General features: G+C 34.2%; 1 protein-coding gene across 1 annotated transcript; it reads right to left on the reverse strand.

Moving 5' to 3' along the window:
- Positions 1–1,712: 1,712 nt before the first annotated feature.
- Positions 1,713–16,583, reverse strand: Lmx1a (LIM homeobox transcription factor 1 alpha). The gene is made up of 4 exons (XM_014231691.3): positions 15,463–16,583; positions 3,124–3,322; positions 2,382–3,037; positions 1,713–2,306 (listed from the first exon to the last, which is right to left on the reverse strand). The coding sequence occupies exons 1-4, from the start codon at positions 16,199–16,201 to the stop codon at positions 2,059–2,061; spliced, it is 1,842 nt and encodes a 613-aa protein (XP_014087166.3). The 5' UTR covers positions 16,202–16,583; the 3' UTR covers positions 1,713–2,058.
- Between the last annotated feature and the right edge of the window lie 2,261 nt (positions 16,584–18,844).

Here is an 18,844-nt window from a genome sequence, read left to right on the forward strand (position 1 = left end):
GCTGTTCTCGTAAAAAGCAAAAAGTGTGGACAAACGTCATTGTTTGTGCGGGGCAAGGATCAGCATACGTGTACTTATGATTATATCAGGAAGTAAAATATGCTATTTAAGTAACTGATTTGAGATCAGCTAAAATGTCAAATAATAAAATAAAAATAAAAATTAAGATTTATGATTTACAGGATTTGAGCGTAAGCGTTTGTATTCGGATTGGCTTAACTCCTTCACGCTTACGACCTGAGCCACTGCAAAAGTGGAATCGCGGCCGCTTAGCCATTGTATTATTGTTATCCTTTGCCTATTAGATATTGTTCATGCAACACACAAAAATGTGTTGAAGAATTTATCTTTTTATTACTTATTTTGTTGTAAATTCTGCGGCTTTAGCCAATAATCCTCTTATTTGAAGGATTATTTTATTTCATTATTATTTTTAAATTTAAATAAATACACCGAATTTCGAATTTGTCATCTCGACTTGTTCCTGATATACCAAGCACAGTTCCACGCGCAATGAGTCTCTGCATGACTATGTGTGTCTAAGTCAGTCGAGCCTACATAACCTGGACCGGCCGAGAAGGGAACCATAACTTCGCAGAAGTTTTCAAACTATTGTTTAACTCTGAACCTATTCTTAAGCACCTTCTTCTTGATTGATAGTCTCCACAGACTTAGAAATAAGGTCCTTCGATCCATACATCCAAGTAGAAGTATCGCAATGCAACTTAGCAAGATCCTGGAATATATCAGCTGTACATACCATATTTTCGGTTTCAAAGTCTCCGAATCGATATGTTTACGATGCGAGAAGTTTGTATGTCGATTTTTGTGTATTGGGAAACATACTTTAGTACGAACATAAGCACTTGAGTGGCGCAAAGCAATTAGTATAGGTCGTGAAGTCATCGAAAACTCGCCTCCTGCGCATCGGTCATCTGCCGCTGTTAATAGCGATAACATCGAAAAAGTTAAGGAAACAGTGCTGGAAAATCGTCGTGCTGGCATCAGAAAGATGTCAGAAGAATCTCAACACCTCTTATATGTATGTAGATCGACTCAACACATTTTAGTTAATGTTTTGGGTAATGCCAATGCTAGACTCGTGCCAAACGATTTGAATATTTTAAAAAATACGACGTTTAATAGAGGTGCAAGAGATACTTGTTCACTTAGCTGAGAATACTATATTTATCAAACGCATCATTATTTACCAGTAGCAGGACATGGATTTATGAATATGATGTCGAAACTGTTCAAGAATCTAGCGAATGGCGTTCCAAAAATAAGGCTATAATGAAAGAAAAAAAATTCGCTGAAGGCACTGAAGGTCATACCAACCGAGGCTTATAACAAGTGTATAGAAAATTGGAATGAGCATTGGCATGCTTTTATTGGCTAAGTAGCCTATTTTGAAGGCAATAATAAAGATTTGTATTACAACACGGTGATTGATGTTGTTTTTGCGGTTCGCGTGAAATTTGATCAGATTGTACATATATTTTTGAGGGCTCTCTTTCACTATTTCACAAGTATTTCTGTAGCATCCGGTTGACATACATATTGTATTTTCGATGCCCCGACATGATAATATAGATGTACTCGTTTGTAATAACTTTTAAATTTATTTTATTTTAGTTTATTATTATATATATATATATATATTTTGTTTTTGTTTTATTTATTTAAAACTAACAATAATAAGATCTGTTTTAGATAAAATTTAAATTTTAAATCACAAATGTTGTTACTACAGGTGTATGCAACATGCCAGAATCTGCCTAATTATTTTGGTTTGTTGGGTATTAACTTAAACATACCGCTGTATGTATGTATGTATATAGTACATATAAATAATTAATTGCCGCATAGTTTTTTCATTATATTTTTGTTATTGATTTTGTGTTGTTATTTTGTTATCCCAGGGACGTCAACCCAAAGTCCATACAACTCACATATACATACATAGTTCCTGCTGCGCCCACAACAAGTCCCACTCCACTTGACATGTAGCTTAATACTAATAAATTCGTATCCTCTATTCCATAACGGTCAATTGATTTATTGCTCTACATTAAAGTAAGAATTCTGCATCAAGTACAGCTTGTCAATCGGATTGACGAGACTCGTGCTGAGATTGGCGATGATGTCGTGTGGATTGGAGTGTTGATTACCCGAAGAGCCGGTGGACTGCAGCTCCAGATTGTTGAGTGACAAAGAATCGGTGTCATCGTCCAGTTGATCGAAATTGCTGCCGTCCAAAGACAAATCGGAGCTACAGAAACTGTCATTGGAATTATGCGGGTAATCTGCAGGTGTAAAAAGAAGAAGAAAAAAAATCAATATTGGAAATTATTATAAATGATTAATTTCACACTACTCACCATCGGGCGAGAAGGGCAGATTCGGATTCAGCGGTTGACTGCCGAAACCGCTGTCGCCTAAGCTCAAATAAGCGCCATCCACACCCGTTATGCCACATTCCTGCTTTATATCCTTATCGTCTTTACCCATATCCTTCTCATCGCCGCTGCGCGAGCTCACCGCACCACCATTGCCACCGCCATTTTTCGCTTTCCGTTGAATCTTCTTCATTTTGGCGCGTTGATTCTGAAACCATACCTGCACCACGCGCACAGACAGTCCGGTATCTTTCGCTAGCGCCTCGCGCACCTTGCGGCATGGCTTGGGCGACTGATCGAAGGACGCTTTGAATTGTTTGCGCTGCTGCGATGTCAATATGGTGCGTGGTCGCTTCGGTCCCCGACGTCCATCACGCGGACGCATCAAATCATCGTCGTCCATTCCGACGAAACCGCAATGTTGTGCTGTCGCCAAATAGAGTTCTTTTTCGAGATCATGCCGACAGCAGAAAAGCTGGCCGTCACGTAACAGGAATTGTTCGCCCTTCTGCAGTGGCAGTCGGCAGATGTAGCAGATGAAACAAGGCAGGTGGAAAATGAAAGAGGGTAGCGGTCGCATGACCATTTCGTGAGGCAGAATCGGGTGACAGCAGCCGGTGCATTTGATGCTGAATAATCTAAAATAAAAAATACCAAAAATGTTGCTGTTTTATTTCCGACATTATTCGGTTTATAATTTAGGGTTTCTTTGAATTTTACCTACCGATCGTAATCGAGTTTACAATAAAGCTTTGAATTGCGCACGTAGCAGGTGTTGAACAACTGTATACCACAATAACAGCAAGATAAACAGTGCTCGTGCCAGTTCGACTCGCCGACATTCATGAGATAACGATCGTGTATCTTTTGCCCGCAACCTTCGCATATTTCGTAATTCTTCTCGCACTTCACTTGTCCAACTTCTGGAAATATAGAAAATGAGAGTTTAATTTATTAGTTCATATATATAGTTATAACAAAGAATGTAAAAATTTGAGGTTAGTTCATGCAGTTCGTGGAATAAAGCAACTTTAGCAACAACCCACCCAATTCCTACCCAATCACTTGAGCCTCACTGTCGCTGGAGTTTTTTAAAACCACGTTCGTGTCTAGTGTTCCAACATAACTGTATATATAAACAGATTTTAAAACTCTTTTACTAAACTAAACTTGCTTGGACCTAGGCATAGTTCTATTTGCGATAAGTTCTTAGGCTTGTAGATCCCTAAAATCTCCTATAAAGTATGATGTTTGTGGAAACGTTGCCTCTTTTAAAGTGACAGAGATAAAAAATACTACCAAACAGCTCGGGCCTAACTTCTTTACTACTTCTAATCGAATCTAAAGGCATACTGAACTCTTCTATAATATTTGATGATTTTTCGCCATCAAGTGATCAGACAAATCTCTGCTTGAAATAAAGTTGCGATACTTTCTCACTTCATAAACCTACCGAGAGGCTGTGAGGGTTCTATCTGCCTAAAAATATTGACTTTAAAATATTTAAACTTTCCGAAAGTATAATTTAGATAAATTTCCATAAGAGCGAAAGAGACAGCAGCAAGAAATTAGTTAAAAACATTGGTCACGCGCGGACGAAGATCTTTCTTTCCGAAACATATAGAGTGGTCAAATTTCAAATAATTTATTCAACATTTATTTGCTTGGAATTCAGCGCCTGAAAAATTATTTTATTTTTTGAAATCTGATGTGATTTTTCAACGAATTCAGCTCAAATACATATTTCTTTCGAACTTCAGAAAAGAGTATTTGGTAATTATTTTTCAAAATGACAATAGTATCAGAGACACATAAAGTAGGTATTCTGTTTCTTATTTGGATTACAAAAAAATATAGCTCCATGACAAGCTCTCGACGTTTTCATTGCTCTCTGAGGACTTTGGAACAATTTGTTTACAATATTATGAAAAGTTCCACCGCCTAGGACTGTCGTTCGTGTCGAATTAAGCGTACGTTTGAACGAGCTAAATTTAAATCATTATTAATCTTGAGAAAAAGTTCTCGCAAATGGATTAAAAGTATAAATTTTTATAGCCTTGAAAAGTTTGCCACGAAGTTTTTAACATCCAAAAGAAAACGTCGGAGACCTTATAAAGTATATAAATAAATCATCTGACCGTCTGTATATACGCAAAGTAGTCCCTCAGTTTTCCAGAGATCGATCTGAAATTCTGCCAGCGTTCTTTTCTCTTCAAGAAGCTACTTATTCGCCGGAACCGCTGATATCGGACCACTATACGATATAGCTGTCATACAAACTGATCGATCAAACTCAAGTCCTTGTATGGAAAACTTTTTTATTTGACAAGGTACCTTCACGAAATTCGACATAGATTTTTATCCAAGGCAATTCTTTAATATACAAATAAATTGTTCAGGTCGGACCACTATAGCATATAGCTGTCATACAAACTAGCCGATCAAAGTCAAGGTAAATATCTTTTTAACCTGTTTATGCTATAAAAAGTTCATCTGTGAAGAGCATTATAACATCGGTAGCCAAAGTTAGCGTTTTTTCTTAAATATACATATAATATATTATATTTAATTATATATACAATGTAAACCCAAGCTTTTCTTCAACTACAACAAAACTTAACAATTACAGCTTTAGTTGAAATCAAAATATACTGAGCATGTAATATGCTGAGGTTTTTTGAGAACTTTTGATTGAAAAGCAAAGAATTTCCTTTATTCGATCTTATGGTAGTAGTATAAACTAGTATAAACTAGAGTTTAATAAACAACCTTTAGCTGTGAACTATAAATTAATTTCGTATTTCAGGTCCTACCAGTCGTGTGGATAAACATGAAATAGCGATAAAGCCATTGATATGGCTTTGATAATGCTTTATGAAAGCTAATACAAATATATACATACATATTTATATTTATTTGACTATATATTTTTATTTACTAACTCATTTATAAATTGAGATAATACTATTGAATTTCACAAAGAATTGTAAATATGGGACCCTAAATGAATACGAAGAATTGCATCAATGGAAAATGCATAAAAAGCAGATAAATAAATACAATAAATATATATGTCGTGCATATCTATTTATAGTATATATAGGAATGCACATTGCACTTGATTATCTATAAATCCATAATAAGTTGTAGATTCACCCGGCGCAGGTTTGCAGCTAAATTTTATATGTCTATATATTTATCGTACATCAACTATTAAATTTGTAGGTATTTCAGAGGCAATCAGATATTAAGGTATATCCATGGTTGGCGCGGGTTCCTCGTATAATATTTAATCATTTTTTTGTATATACTACATATTCACTAGATCTTCCAACGACATATGTACAAGTATGTTCGATTATTTATATTGAGAGTGTTTAGAATAGCCAATCTAGGTTGGACAGACCATTTATATATACCGATGATAAAAAATCCATCAATTAAACGGAATATAATTTATGTCTTCGCAAATGTCTCAATTTATTTTTACAATTGGTTGATTATGTGAAAAGAAAGGAAAATGTCTTGTTTATCAGAGTATGTAAATAAAACCATCTTCGATAAGAACACATTTTTTTTGAGCGCTTGTTTAAAAATGGCTTTGGAATTATCTGGAGATATTGTTTTTTTTTAATTAGGTAAATAAATATCAAATATAGAATACATATTGTCAAATAGGTGTTTTAATTCTCAACCTCTCTTCAGCATTTAACAAATTTATTTGTTCTAGAACTCTCCAAAAATTTTAAAAGTCTTTACTGTCATCATCTCATTTCTCAGCTCAATTTGTCCTAAGCACATTCTGTCAAAGTATTTTCTCTCCTGTGGCATCTCATTGACTTCATAAGGTTTTGAGGATTATAAATCAGGGTTGGGTCTCTATTCTTTGGCACTTTCTGAGCTTTGAAATCATAACTTAGTTGAAATATAGCAGGAGATTCGAAGAATGCGCTAAATAACAGGCGAACTCTTATCTTTTCTATACAATTTTGACAGTATCAAGGTGCTATTTTTCGGCAAACATACTTCATACTTCTTTTCAAAGCAATAACGAATCAGTCAAATTGCGATTGACTTGCTACCTTCTATGTTATTTTATACCCTACACAGGTTATATTAAGTTTGCCGAATTTTTGAAATTCACAAGTGAATATAAACCCTTAAAATTGTTACTCAGAAATACAACACATGCATTTGTATAGCTCTTATCTCAATATTTTCGAATTCACACGAACTGAATGTTCTATAAATACATACATACATACAACCATGCATACATACATATGTATATACGAGTAAGTATGTGTGGTGTTATCCATTCGAGCGCTTACGGTACTTTGTTGCATGTCAAATGTTGAAAATTGTATCCAATATCTGCCAAAGAGCGCCTATTTAGAGACACATTAGCTGTTTGATAACAGGTTATCTGCGATATTCGAACAAATAATAAAAACATAAAAAACGAAAAAAAAAAACAGAAAAAAGAACAAGGTGAATAAAGGGAAACAAAATAAATACTGTCGATTGACAGCATGACAGTTAGGCACTCGAATTATGATAAATTGCTTATCTATGCATAATTTGACTGACTATGGACAAGCGATGGGGCAATAAGTACGATTTCCCAACAGTCAATACAAATATGTTACAAACATGCTAATATCCTTACATAAATGTATGTATATGTGAGTAGTTTTGTATGGCTGCAAGTTGACTGCTGTTTAATAAATGACACTGCTATTTTTTATTCTACTCGTATAAATGCATATTCTAGTATGGCAGGACTTTTAGGAAAATTTTGAAAGGTGTCGGTAAGCTAATTATAAACATTTTTGAATTGAAAAAACTCCCCTTGAGGTAATTTTTTTAGCAAAGTTTATGCTCTACAAGCATCTGGGATGTAAAAAATGTTTCCCAACCGTTTCAAAAATTATGGTATTTTTATTGAAAAAATGCTTTTTTCGTGTTGTTTATATGAGAAAATTTGATTTCTCATCGACACCTTTTAAAATTAAGCTAAAAATCCAGCCTTGCATGTAGATACTTCTTAAGTTATACAGGTTAATTTTAATTCATAAATTCGATAGTTATTTATTAAGCTGCTTACGTTAGTGTTTATGTATGGAATTGTTTGATAATTTAACTTCAAAGTACTTGTTGTAGTTAAGTGTAAGGTATAAGGTATAAGTATAGTACAATAGATGCTTTTGATTTGCAAAATTTGGGAGAGAGGCGAATCGAACAAACAACTGGTATAAATTAAATTTGGCATAATCGGATAGACAATACAAAAGAACGCGTTAAACCACTTCAATGATGTATCCTTATACTCTCTTGTACTGAATTATATCGTCCAGTTTTGTGATTACTTTCGACAATGTCGCGTAGAGGAGAGCCAGAGCGCTGATATTTTAACAGCGGTAAAAAAGTGCTGATATTTTTCTATTAACAAAAAAAACAGTATACAATTCTAGTTCCTCCGAACTTAATTGTAAGGGAACATACGCAAAGATAAAAGGATTAGTGAAAGAGTTTTTAGATATGTATATTTGTCAGAAAATAGTCGATGCCAAGCCCATTTTCAAAATCCCAATTTTATTGGATATTTTGCATGTGATACTTCAAGCTACATTATCTAGAATTGTCCAGCTTCACTCCGACATGTGTATGTATGTCTACTTATGAAGAAAATATTTGAAAACGAAATTTGAAAGTAAAATATAATTTTTAAAAGCTTTCGTGATATCCGGTTTTCTATTATAGAACTGATATGTATATAAAGGGTACAAAGATGTTAGGAAAAATTTAAGAACTCCTTTAGTTCCTCGTTAAATGTGAGGTTAAAACATTGTTCTTGATATATTAGACTGTATTGCTTGTGTACAGCATACTTTCTATTGCTATATGAGCAAAACAGTTATGCTCGTTTCTTCAATGTTCTAAACATCTCGGGGTCATCTGTGTGTGTGTTTCTACAATTTTCAATTGGTTAGCAGTTTTTAGTGTATTTTCATAAAGCCATATAATATTTGAAATAATAAAATCGAGGGAGTGGATGATATTTGGCATCCGTTTCCACCACAGTCGGGTTTACGGAACGGAACTAGGTTTTTATTCGGCAACGTTTTGTCAACTCGGCAGCGTTTCTTCAAATTACCTCAGGTATGGTTTCTGTCGCTTCAATAACAATACATATGATAATTGGGTCGAGTATTAACTATAAGTGAGAATACTCTGTAAACTCTACCTCTGTTAGAAAGCTCTATCGTATCTTTGAATAATTTGCCTACACAATCGAATAATTTAAACATTAGAATAAGTAGATTTTTCACGACTGCAGTCGAGGTAATAGCAGATTTTTGAATTGTATTCAAGCACAAATATTCGTGAAGCATCATGTGGCTTTTGAGTCTTCGGTCTAGACGAGCGGGTGGATTTCGATTATTCTGCATTTGTAAATTCTTAACTTAACCAATTCGTTTTGGTTAGAATCTGATGTCAGTTGACAGGGCTTTTTGCAAGTTAAATTTTTTTTCTATTCACAATATATTATATATGGTGTTCCCGATCTGAGCCCAATTGGACAATAAATATGATGTTTGATAATTACTTAACCAGCATTCCCCGGATGTACTCTATAGAAATTTCACAAATTTGCTCAAAATAGAAAGTGCGATATGGCATATTTTCCAATATCCCAAGTGAAAAGTAAAAATATGTTAAGAATGTGTTTTAGATATTGGGTCCAGACGATGTAAAAATAAATTCAGCAAGGAAACCAACAACAGCCCGTCGGTCTTTTGCTCCGAAGTTTAGATTTTATAGTTTTAATTTTCACTTTTTGAGGGCTTAGCACCTCACTTTTTATAGTATAGTAGTTAAAGAAAAAGCTGAAAACTATTTTAAGCTTATTTTCTTGAGATTTCTTGACATTTCAAGGGTCTTAACTTAGTAAAATCTACACTTTGTGTTAAGGTAAAATTTTATCCGTTTTTAACTAATATTTGACCAAAAGGATTACGAGTTAGTATCAATTTTTATTCTAGGAGTTTCATACACCCAAAAAAGCCCAAAACATATGAATTCTATTACAAGTAGGTACAAACAACATGTAAACTGTACTATTATCATTTTCCTACAAATTTAAAATATGACTTTTCATTCATTACCTTTTAAAGTTCTCATCAGCGGTTGGGGTAAACGTAACAAATTATCCAACGGTATCCTAGTCGTTGGAAATTGAAGTCGAACACCCACAACGCAGAGTTGTATTTGGCGACGGCTTGTCGCTCGCATGCACACATGTCAACATGAATATTTGTGGTTGAGCACAGCGCTGCGACAAAACGTTAAACCAAAGTGCAATGGAAGCTTCTGCACACATACACGTTTATGTACATATATATATGTCTATACATATATATGCACATATATCACATATATTCTAAATAATATGCATTTAAATGAGCTCTTGTACGATTATTTACTAGTTTAGACATGCATTGCAACACACACACACATGCGGACACACATATTTATCTGCAATGTAGTAGTATTTAGTAGACTTGAGGCGTTTCTCGACATTCTGACATTGTTTGCGAATTTTGCAAAATTCTAGAAGTTCATGCGAATGAAATTTAGTAAGAAAAATGTGTGTTTATTTCAAAAATTCGAAGTGGCATCTGTTATCAACCCAAGCATGAGTGGATGTACAGGATGTTTCTATGATAATATAAGCGTGTGTGTGTGTGTGTGAAGAATTTGCTGTGCTTGAAATGCACGAAATGGCGCTTCATGATGGCTTAAGCAGGTATTTATGTGAATGTATGTGTGTATGTGTGTGTGTGTGAGTGTGCTGATGGACACATGCAAATTTTTAGTGGCCATCCAATCGCTGTGTTATATAATTGGTGTGTGCGCTTTTCAGGTTCATTGCCGGCATAATTTCGTGGTCAACTTACGTGCATCGCATTCCAAACGAAGCAAGCGGCGCCAATTGCACCTACACACACACGCGCATCTGTATAAAAGGCACAATTTGTGTAGCATACGCGTAGGTGCGTGCACTTGTGAGTCTGTTGGTAGGTGTGTGTGAATTTGTATTTGAGTTTGTATGTGTGTGTGTTTGCTTTAGGGCTTTGCCTTCAAACAGTTGACTATAATTTGTCGTGCGTGTGCCTTTATTTGGCTTGCAATAAATAAATAAAAATATATGTAAATACATAACGGTTTTTGGCTTAAGCTGGTTGACTTGTGGACTAGGTTAGCAGAAAATTAGAGCCAGTGGGCGTTTAAAGATACTTCCTTATATAAATATATTTATTTTGCGTCCGAATTTAAAGCTAAAAGGTATGTAAGTATTTAATGCAGAAGAATTCAGTGTTTTGCACACTCTTTGAATTAACATGGAATGTAGTTTATGCGTTAAGAAATTCATCTGGAATCACAATTCAATCGCTGTGAATAAAATTTTCTAGATTTCACATATTTTTCAACTTCGAATTGGGAGAAGCAAGTTTATAACTGCGTGAGATAATGAAAGAAATTTTATTAAGACATTTTAAAATAAAAATAAAAACAAACAACAACAATAAAGTAAACAAAAAAGTCGTGCGATATGTTAAAAATCACAAAAACTTTTATTTGAAATTAAAAAAAAATTATTTTGTGGAATTAAAAAATATGTATTGCCAACTACAAAATAATAGGTAGATGAAATAAAGAAAACACTTTTGCATCGTTTAGTGGGGTCTTATTTTGCCATAGTAATGTGTTTTTATTACATCAGAAATAAGACATTTCAACGAACATAAATTAAAAAATCAACTTAAAAATAAAACATATGGTATTTTGACATGAAAATTTTCGATTGAAAATCATGATTCAATTACATAACGTTGTGTCGATAACCCAAAAACAACAATTTGTCACAATTGTTTGAATCCATAATGTCAAAACCAGTCGTTTTGCTTTGTATTGTTTTGTTTTTTTGATTTCAAAATAAGTTTTTCAAAGATTTTATTCAATGAAAATGCGATTTTTAAGTGATAACTGATGATAACTGATTACAATCAACAGATTGTAAATCACACAAAATCATCAAAATGTAAAGGAAGAAAATTCATGAGAAAAATAAAAAACAGCTGATTTTGACATTATGGTTTAAAATACTTTTTCGTAAGATGAAGCACACTCCGTATTGACACAGCCTTATATAATGGAATCATGATTTAAAATTAGCGACATTTTCCGACATTAAGATTATTTTAATCCAAATTTCGTGAAAGATAAAACTTTTTTGTAAAAAATTTAACTTTTCACATAAATTTTGAAGCTATGTAAAAGAAATGTGAGCACTGTGTCAGAAAGTTGTAGACTTTTTCATCGCCTACAACTTTGTCATTTAACTTTTTTCCATAGAGCTCATAGTATTTCCTGTATTCGCGATGAACCGTTTTTGACCATGAAAAATTCAACCACCCCCTTCCCTTCCTCTTCGCCACCTCAGATCGCCCGTAAATTATTTCTCTCTACCTTTTTGTTATTTTATCTCCTTTATCAATAGAATTCATCCCACTTTAATTTTTTTTTTATTTCTTTCCCATTTTCTAACGCTTCAGCACTAACCCAACAATTTTAAAATTTTCTTGCCAAATAAAGCAATTTTCAATGTGCGATTTTGAGTAAAAAAATTATATGAATTTTTTAAGTTTTATAAGTGCAAATAACCGTCAATTACAAAGAGATTTTAGTATTTATTAAGTCAATTAATTAAAAATAAATTAATCCTGTTAGATGCAGTTTACCTTTTGCTAGTTTGAATGTTGTCGTACGGGTTTGATACTGTGGATATTAGACTTGTTCATGAAATCAGTTCACTTTTTGAGATACGAATCTGAAATTTTGCACACGTAATTTTTTCCGCAATCATCTACTAATTTGTCAGAACTGACGATATCGGAACATTATAGCATGTAGCTACTTGTATAAAAAAAATTTTATTTGACAAAATATCTTCACGAAATAATCCAACAAATGATTGCTTATATCATTTTGAAAGAACAACTCTACAAAAAAAAAAATATTGTTGCCCTGGATATTTGAGCAAATTTTAATGGTTTCAAGTGCCCAAATTACGAATATATTTCCGAAAGTATTGAAAGTGCTCTTGTTTTTATGTAAATTGCACATCTTATATTTTGATTAATTAACGATTTATTAGTAAAAAAATCAATTTTTCTAGTCATGATTAGGGTTCTGCGCCTCTATTTCGCGCGCACAAGCCTTACGTGATCCCTATTCTCAGGCCCTTACCGATAATTTGTGGAGAATGCAGAATGTTTTAATAAAAATCAAGCGTGGAGATATCTAAACCGACACTCTACAAAATTTGCTGTTTAAATCAATGAAAGCTTCCCTTTGCTTTTCAAGAGTTATAGACAGGCTATCGAAAACAAGGATATTGTCGAATTCCCAAAAGATTTGAAGTGTGGAGTGGAAGAGCTTTTGGCCGCTAAGTCAAATGTTATTTTATGAACATGATCTTAGTAATTTAAGACGTGATCATGTTAGGAATGAAAAAAAACAATTTTTCAAAGCGCTGAACGTGGAAGGATTTTGCTTAAATTATATTTGTAGAATATTTCCAAAGTTTAGTATGGAAAAGTTGAATGGTGGTATATTTAAATAGAGCAATTAATGAAAGCTACACATTTTTTCAAGGTTTTGACTGTACTGAAAAAGGTTGTACCTGGAAAGATTTTAAGTTGATGTTAGAAAATTTCCTAGGCAACCATAAAGCGTGACATTATGAAAAAATTGTGAAAATATGACGCCAAACTTTCAGAATCAAGGAGCAAACATGTGTATTAAGTTAGCCTTTCTCTGGCATCATCTGGATAAGTTTTCGGATAATTTTAGAAATTATAGTGAGCAGCTGAGAGAGCAATTCCACCAGGATCTAATGGATGTGAAGTATGAAGTTTGACGAGATCTTCACATGATGACATATAAAAATATTATCAACTGGACAATTATAAAAGAAATGCTCATAAAAGGGGTTTTATTAAAATATATAACATAGATATGTTTTCGATATTTGTTTCGCTGTTCACTTCGATGTACCCTTATCATGATTCACTTAGTTATATAAGATTGTGTCGCTAGCCCAAAACAACAATTTGTCAAAATCAGCCGTTTTGCTGTGTATTATTTGGTTTTTATGATTGGAAAATTAATTTTTTAAAGATATCAATCAATGAAAATGCGTTTTTTGAGTGATAACTGAATGCGAACAGATTGTAAATCACACAAAATTATCAATTTATATAGAGAAATTCATAAAAAAAACACAAAAAAACACAAATTGAAAGATTCTTTACTGGAATTTGATTCTGATCTGTTGGTTGTATGCAGCTACATATGTTATGCTATAGTGATCCGATCTGAAAATTTTTTTTTGGAGATTGCATTACTGCCTTTACTCTAATTTAATAAATCATGCCAAATTTCGTTAGGATATCTTGTCAAATGGAAAAGTTTTTCATAGAAGCGCTTGATTCCGATCGTTCAGTTTGTATGGCAACTATATTTTAAAGTGATCCGATATTGGCGGTTCCGATACTCATTTTTGATCTCATTTTAGATCGATATCTCAAAAACTGAAGGACTAGTTCGCATATATACAGACAGACGGACATGGCTAAACCGACTTAGCTGGTCATGCTGACCATTTAGGCATATATTTTATAGGGTATCAGACGTTTGATTCTGAGTGTTACAAGCATCGTTGCAAACTTAATATACCCTGTTCGGGGTATAATAAACGAGAGCAGAGAATGTTAATAAATAGATAGTGTCATGAACTCTGAGCACAAATATGTAAAAGTTGATCTTAATTTGTTTTTATATAATACTTGAAACTGATGAGTTCTTTAAAAAATGGTTAAAAAATAATTTACACACAGAATTGCAAAAAAATATTTTTGCCGAAAATTTTAATAGCTAAAAGTTTTTTTGCGATGTTTTATTTGGAAATTTTTTATGTCAAGAATAAATTCGAAGCTTTAGGGTTGTACAGGAAGAGAATGACCACCGTTAAAAACAAACTTTCGGTTCTTTTTATGGTTAGAATTACCATAAACTAAGGCGAACTATTTTACTTAAAGAAAAATATTTCGTTAGAAACATATCAGAAATCGTTACAGAAACTTGCCACCTTCATATTACAAAATTTAGTAAATAATTAATTTAACTTTGATTAAGCGCGAAGTACCGTTCAATATTTGGTTATACTATCAGTATTTCAATTACGCATGTAATAAAGTAATGAATTTCGCAGCGTGGGTTACAAAAAAGTTTCGCTTGGTAGCAGCTAAATGAAAAAACTTTTTCAAACAATTCGGTTTACCTTTAAATACGCAGCCTCGACCCCTGAAGCTTGTCTAGTACTCAAACCCCTAGATCCGCTACACCGCGACGGCTGTTTGGTATTATTAAATAATATCAATGTATAATAGAATGGCTATAAATATATTTGAATGTCGTGGAAAAGTTTGAAAAAATTAAGGAAACTGAAAATTGAAATGAAATAAATATATTTAAAACTTAATAAAATGATTGAAATATTTTTTTTTTAATATACCTACATATATAATATAAATTTTTAAATCTTATTTTTCACCGAAACTTGTATTAAATCTTCTCAAGAAAAACCCGAATTAATCACTGCTTGTAAAGTTAACTTACAAAAACCAACGACTGTCCTATATGCTTGCGATAATTAACACAAGCACCACTGTGTGCGTGTGTGTGTGCGTAACTTGACATTGATTATTTTTAAAATCTCACAAAGCTATTCTTAACATTTTACCGCAATTTCCACGAAGTTACACACCTTAGCAGAGAGCCTAGCAGATGGGTGATGTTGTAGGCGAATGTCTCGACGATACTCGATAATTGCCCAGATACGCTTGCCTTTAACACTTTTCACAATAGAAATTTGTTGCTGTTGTTGCGCAAAATTATTCAAAACTTTTTGAAAACGCTTAACTATTTACTATACCTGTTCGACCATTACAGCTCGCAGACAGCTCGGACAGCGATGCTGTCGTCGTCGCCTTCGCCGTCGCCGTCGGCAATAAAGCGGCCGGTGCTGGAGCCATAACAGAAGCTGATACCGTCATTAAGGATGACGACGACGAAGGTGATGACGAACACGATGTTGAAATTGAAGTGGGTATCATTAAAATGTGTGCCGTGGAGGTGACGGCGGCGGCGGCGGGACACGCGGGTATGGCGGTTGCAAGTGTTGCACTGGAATTGACTTCGGGGACTACCGCAGTGGGTTTTTCGCTTGTGGCTATGTTAAAAGTCTTTGCTGACGGATCGCCGCGATGCGTTGACGCGACGGACGCACTAGCTGTTGCAGTTGCGGAAACGGATGTAGTTGGTGTAGCGGGCGTCGTAGTGGCCGCTGTTGTTGGTGTACTGCTGTTGCTGCGATTAAGTGGAGCGCATGTTGCATGCGTCGGAGAGGCAGTTAATTGTTGTTGTTGTTGTTGCGATAGTTGTTGTTGTTGTAGTTGCTGATGGTGTTGCTGATATTGCTGCTGTTGTTGCTGCTGTTGCTGCTGTTGTTGTCCACAGTTGCTACTATTATTCAATACAGTTGCATTAATTGCGGTCCCAACCGAATTGGGGGCATTACCAAATGTACGCGTACCGCCATGATTCTGATGATGGTGTGAATAAAAGCCAGCGCCACGACTCAAGTTTGTGGGCATTGGATAGAATTCAAGCATTGTCTATCGGCGTTTGCAACTTTGCTCTCGATTAAGACACCGTTATGTCTTATGTACACCAATTTAATTTTTGTTGTTGTTGTAATCATACACTGTTTACCCGCATTTAATTCTATTAAATGTGTTTTAGGAAAAAGCTTGAGCTTTCACGCACATTTTGCACTTTCACTGCTGACCACTTCAGCGTTTTATCACATGTGGCAACACTCTTGCGGCACTCACTTTCTTTATATGTATGTATGTATTTATTTTATATAGATATATGTATATATTTTTTTTACTTTCAAACACACTGCAATTATTTATTTATATATTTTTTCTGTGTTTGTATGCGCTTGTGTATACCGTTATTTTACGTTTTGACTCGCATGCACAACCGTCAACGTCCGCTGTCAGTTCACATGTGAATTTGCAGACGATGAAATCATAACATTTCACTGCCAACACCGTTATCCACAAGCGCACATATAAAAGTCGGCCGTGTGACTCTCTTTTTGGGCGCCCATTGGCATTGTCAGCGCTGAGTATATTCCGCAGCGTGCTGCAACATGCCCAAAAAACAAAAAAAAAAACAAGAAATTTATAGCAGTTCAACCCTTCGTAAGCGTTGCGTGTGTTTACAAGTCATTCAAGTAACAATAATATTCCCACAACAATAACACGTGAACACTGATAAACACAGAGGCCGGAGCAACCACCATCAAACGGGCATAGGAAGTTGAGCAGGATTGCCACAATTTCTTCATGAATTCGTAAAATTTTTCTGAGAAGTAAAATGACGCCGCTTAAGCTGTGGATCTACTCGCTTAGCAAACCTTTTTTAATGTGCTAACTCAAGGACGTGCTCAGACCGTTTAATGGGTCCATTAAAAAATAACTAAAATTCGGTTTTCGAGTGTTAATGTGGTGAATCCTAGTAGTTTTATCCTGAAGGAGCAAAGAAAACACTATTACAAAATTTTTCATACACAGTCTTTGGCAAAATTTCGCTAATATGTCGCCAGCACGCCAGAAAAAGCGCAAATATTGCCAATTTTTTTCTAAATTTATCATTCGGAACACTCCAGTTTTCTAATCGGTTCCATCTTCTTTATGCGACTTTGAATATTTTTGTATTGGTCTTTAATTTGTAATATATAATTTGTAATGACTTCTTTAGCATTTTTTATAATTTATAGGGGCAACTCTGGAGTCTTCTTACGTATTTTTAGTTTAATCAATATTTACTATTTTGGGATTTACATTTTAGAAGGAAAATATTTAATTTTTTCAAATTAACATATACTTATTTTATTTAATATCTTTCTACAAGTTTATAGAATATTTGTTTCATCCATACAATAAAAAAAAACACCTTAAAATTTATCAATATTTCATAATTCAAAAACCCGCGAACCAAAAATTATTTATAAAATTATCGGTATGTCATAAGTGGTCAAATTCATCTAAACGAATTTTCATATAAAAAAAAAAACAACATAAAAAAATTAGAAAATAAATATATTTTTTTGCCAGTTACTAACATTTATTTAACTTTTTTTTATTTTTTAAACCTAAATATAATTTGTATACATATTTATTTATATTAAGAAATACACATAATAATTATCACACCATAATTGCTTTTGTTTATATTCATTTTATCAATTCTAATATTCTATATAATTATATGAGAACTAATCACTATTATAAAAATAAAACTCAACAAATAATATACAAATAATAACAACAATATTTCGTGCACATGGCAATACTGTCTAACCAATGCGATAACACTAACTCGGCAAGGGTTGTAAGTTTAAGCCAAACAACGCGCATGACCCAATGATTATTATTACTCAACTTCAGCTGGCGTCAACCCTCTACGGAGCGCAAGTGAAACATTCATTGTCATCTATACACACACACACTCGCATGCATGTGGCCGTTAGCAAGCGCGAGTGAGCGTGTGCGCGAAGGAAATTACTCATGCACTATTAAGTTTACCTTGTGTGTGCAATGGAGAGGAGGTCACATCCCACATGGGCGCTGATTGGCTGTAGCTGCTCTAAGCTGGCAGACAATTTTGCTGAGAGCAGAGAAGATGATTTGCTGAGACTGAAGGGAAATTTATTAAGCGCTTTTGTGCTAACGGCACTTCCAAGAGGGGAAATATTGCTGTAAAGTTGACATAAAATTCAAAACGAACTTTTTCTCTTCTCCATAACACATTTGTATTGTTGTTGTTTTTGTTGGCGACGGCAGCAAACCTCTTTGGCACTTTTCTATGCAATGACTGCATTGGCGAGCATTGTGTGGTGAGCGAGTGAGTAAGTGAGTGAGTAGTGGCTGGATTGATGATTGCTCGCTAAGGCTGGCAATGCAAGTACAGGACAGCGGGCGGTAAGACAGCAAAAGGGCGGTAAGCTATTTAAGGGGATGGGCGAAGACGCAACAAAAACAAAAACAGCAAAAAAAAAGTGGATATTGTAGAAAGAAGGCAGACTTTCTCGCCAACTTGGAAACAAAGTGGACGACACTTTCTTTTGAAAAGAAAAAATGGTGGCCTTGTTTTTGTTCGTGCCAACGTCGTGTTGTTCTTGTACAATTGTTATTCGACTTTTTTTGTGGTTGCAAAGGCAGAACATAAATAGCACAGCAATG

Source organism: Bactrocera oleae, chromosome 6 (assembly GCF_042242935.1).
Source record: "Bactrocera oleae isolate idBacOlea1 chromosome 6, idBacOlea1, whole genome shotgun sequence".
In the NCBI taxonomy this organism is placed as follows: Eukaryota; Metazoa; Arthropoda; class Insecta; order Diptera; family Tephritidae; genus Bactrocera; species Bactrocera oleae.

Bases quoted from the DNA above. Each gene is read 5' to 3' on its own strand.
- Lmx1a (XM_014231691.3), bottom strand. From the start codon at position 16,201: ATGCTTGAATTCTATCCAATGCCCACAAACTTGAGTCGTGGCGCTGGC. The intron at 3,323-15,462 runs GTATAGTAAATA...CTATATTTCCAG, and splicing joins GAGCTGTAATGGTCGAACAG to AAGTTGGACAAGTGAAGTGC. The intron at 3,038-3,123 runs GTAGGTAAAATT...TTTTTATTTTAG, and splicing joins TGTAAACTCGATTACGATCG to ATTATTCAGCATCAAATGCA.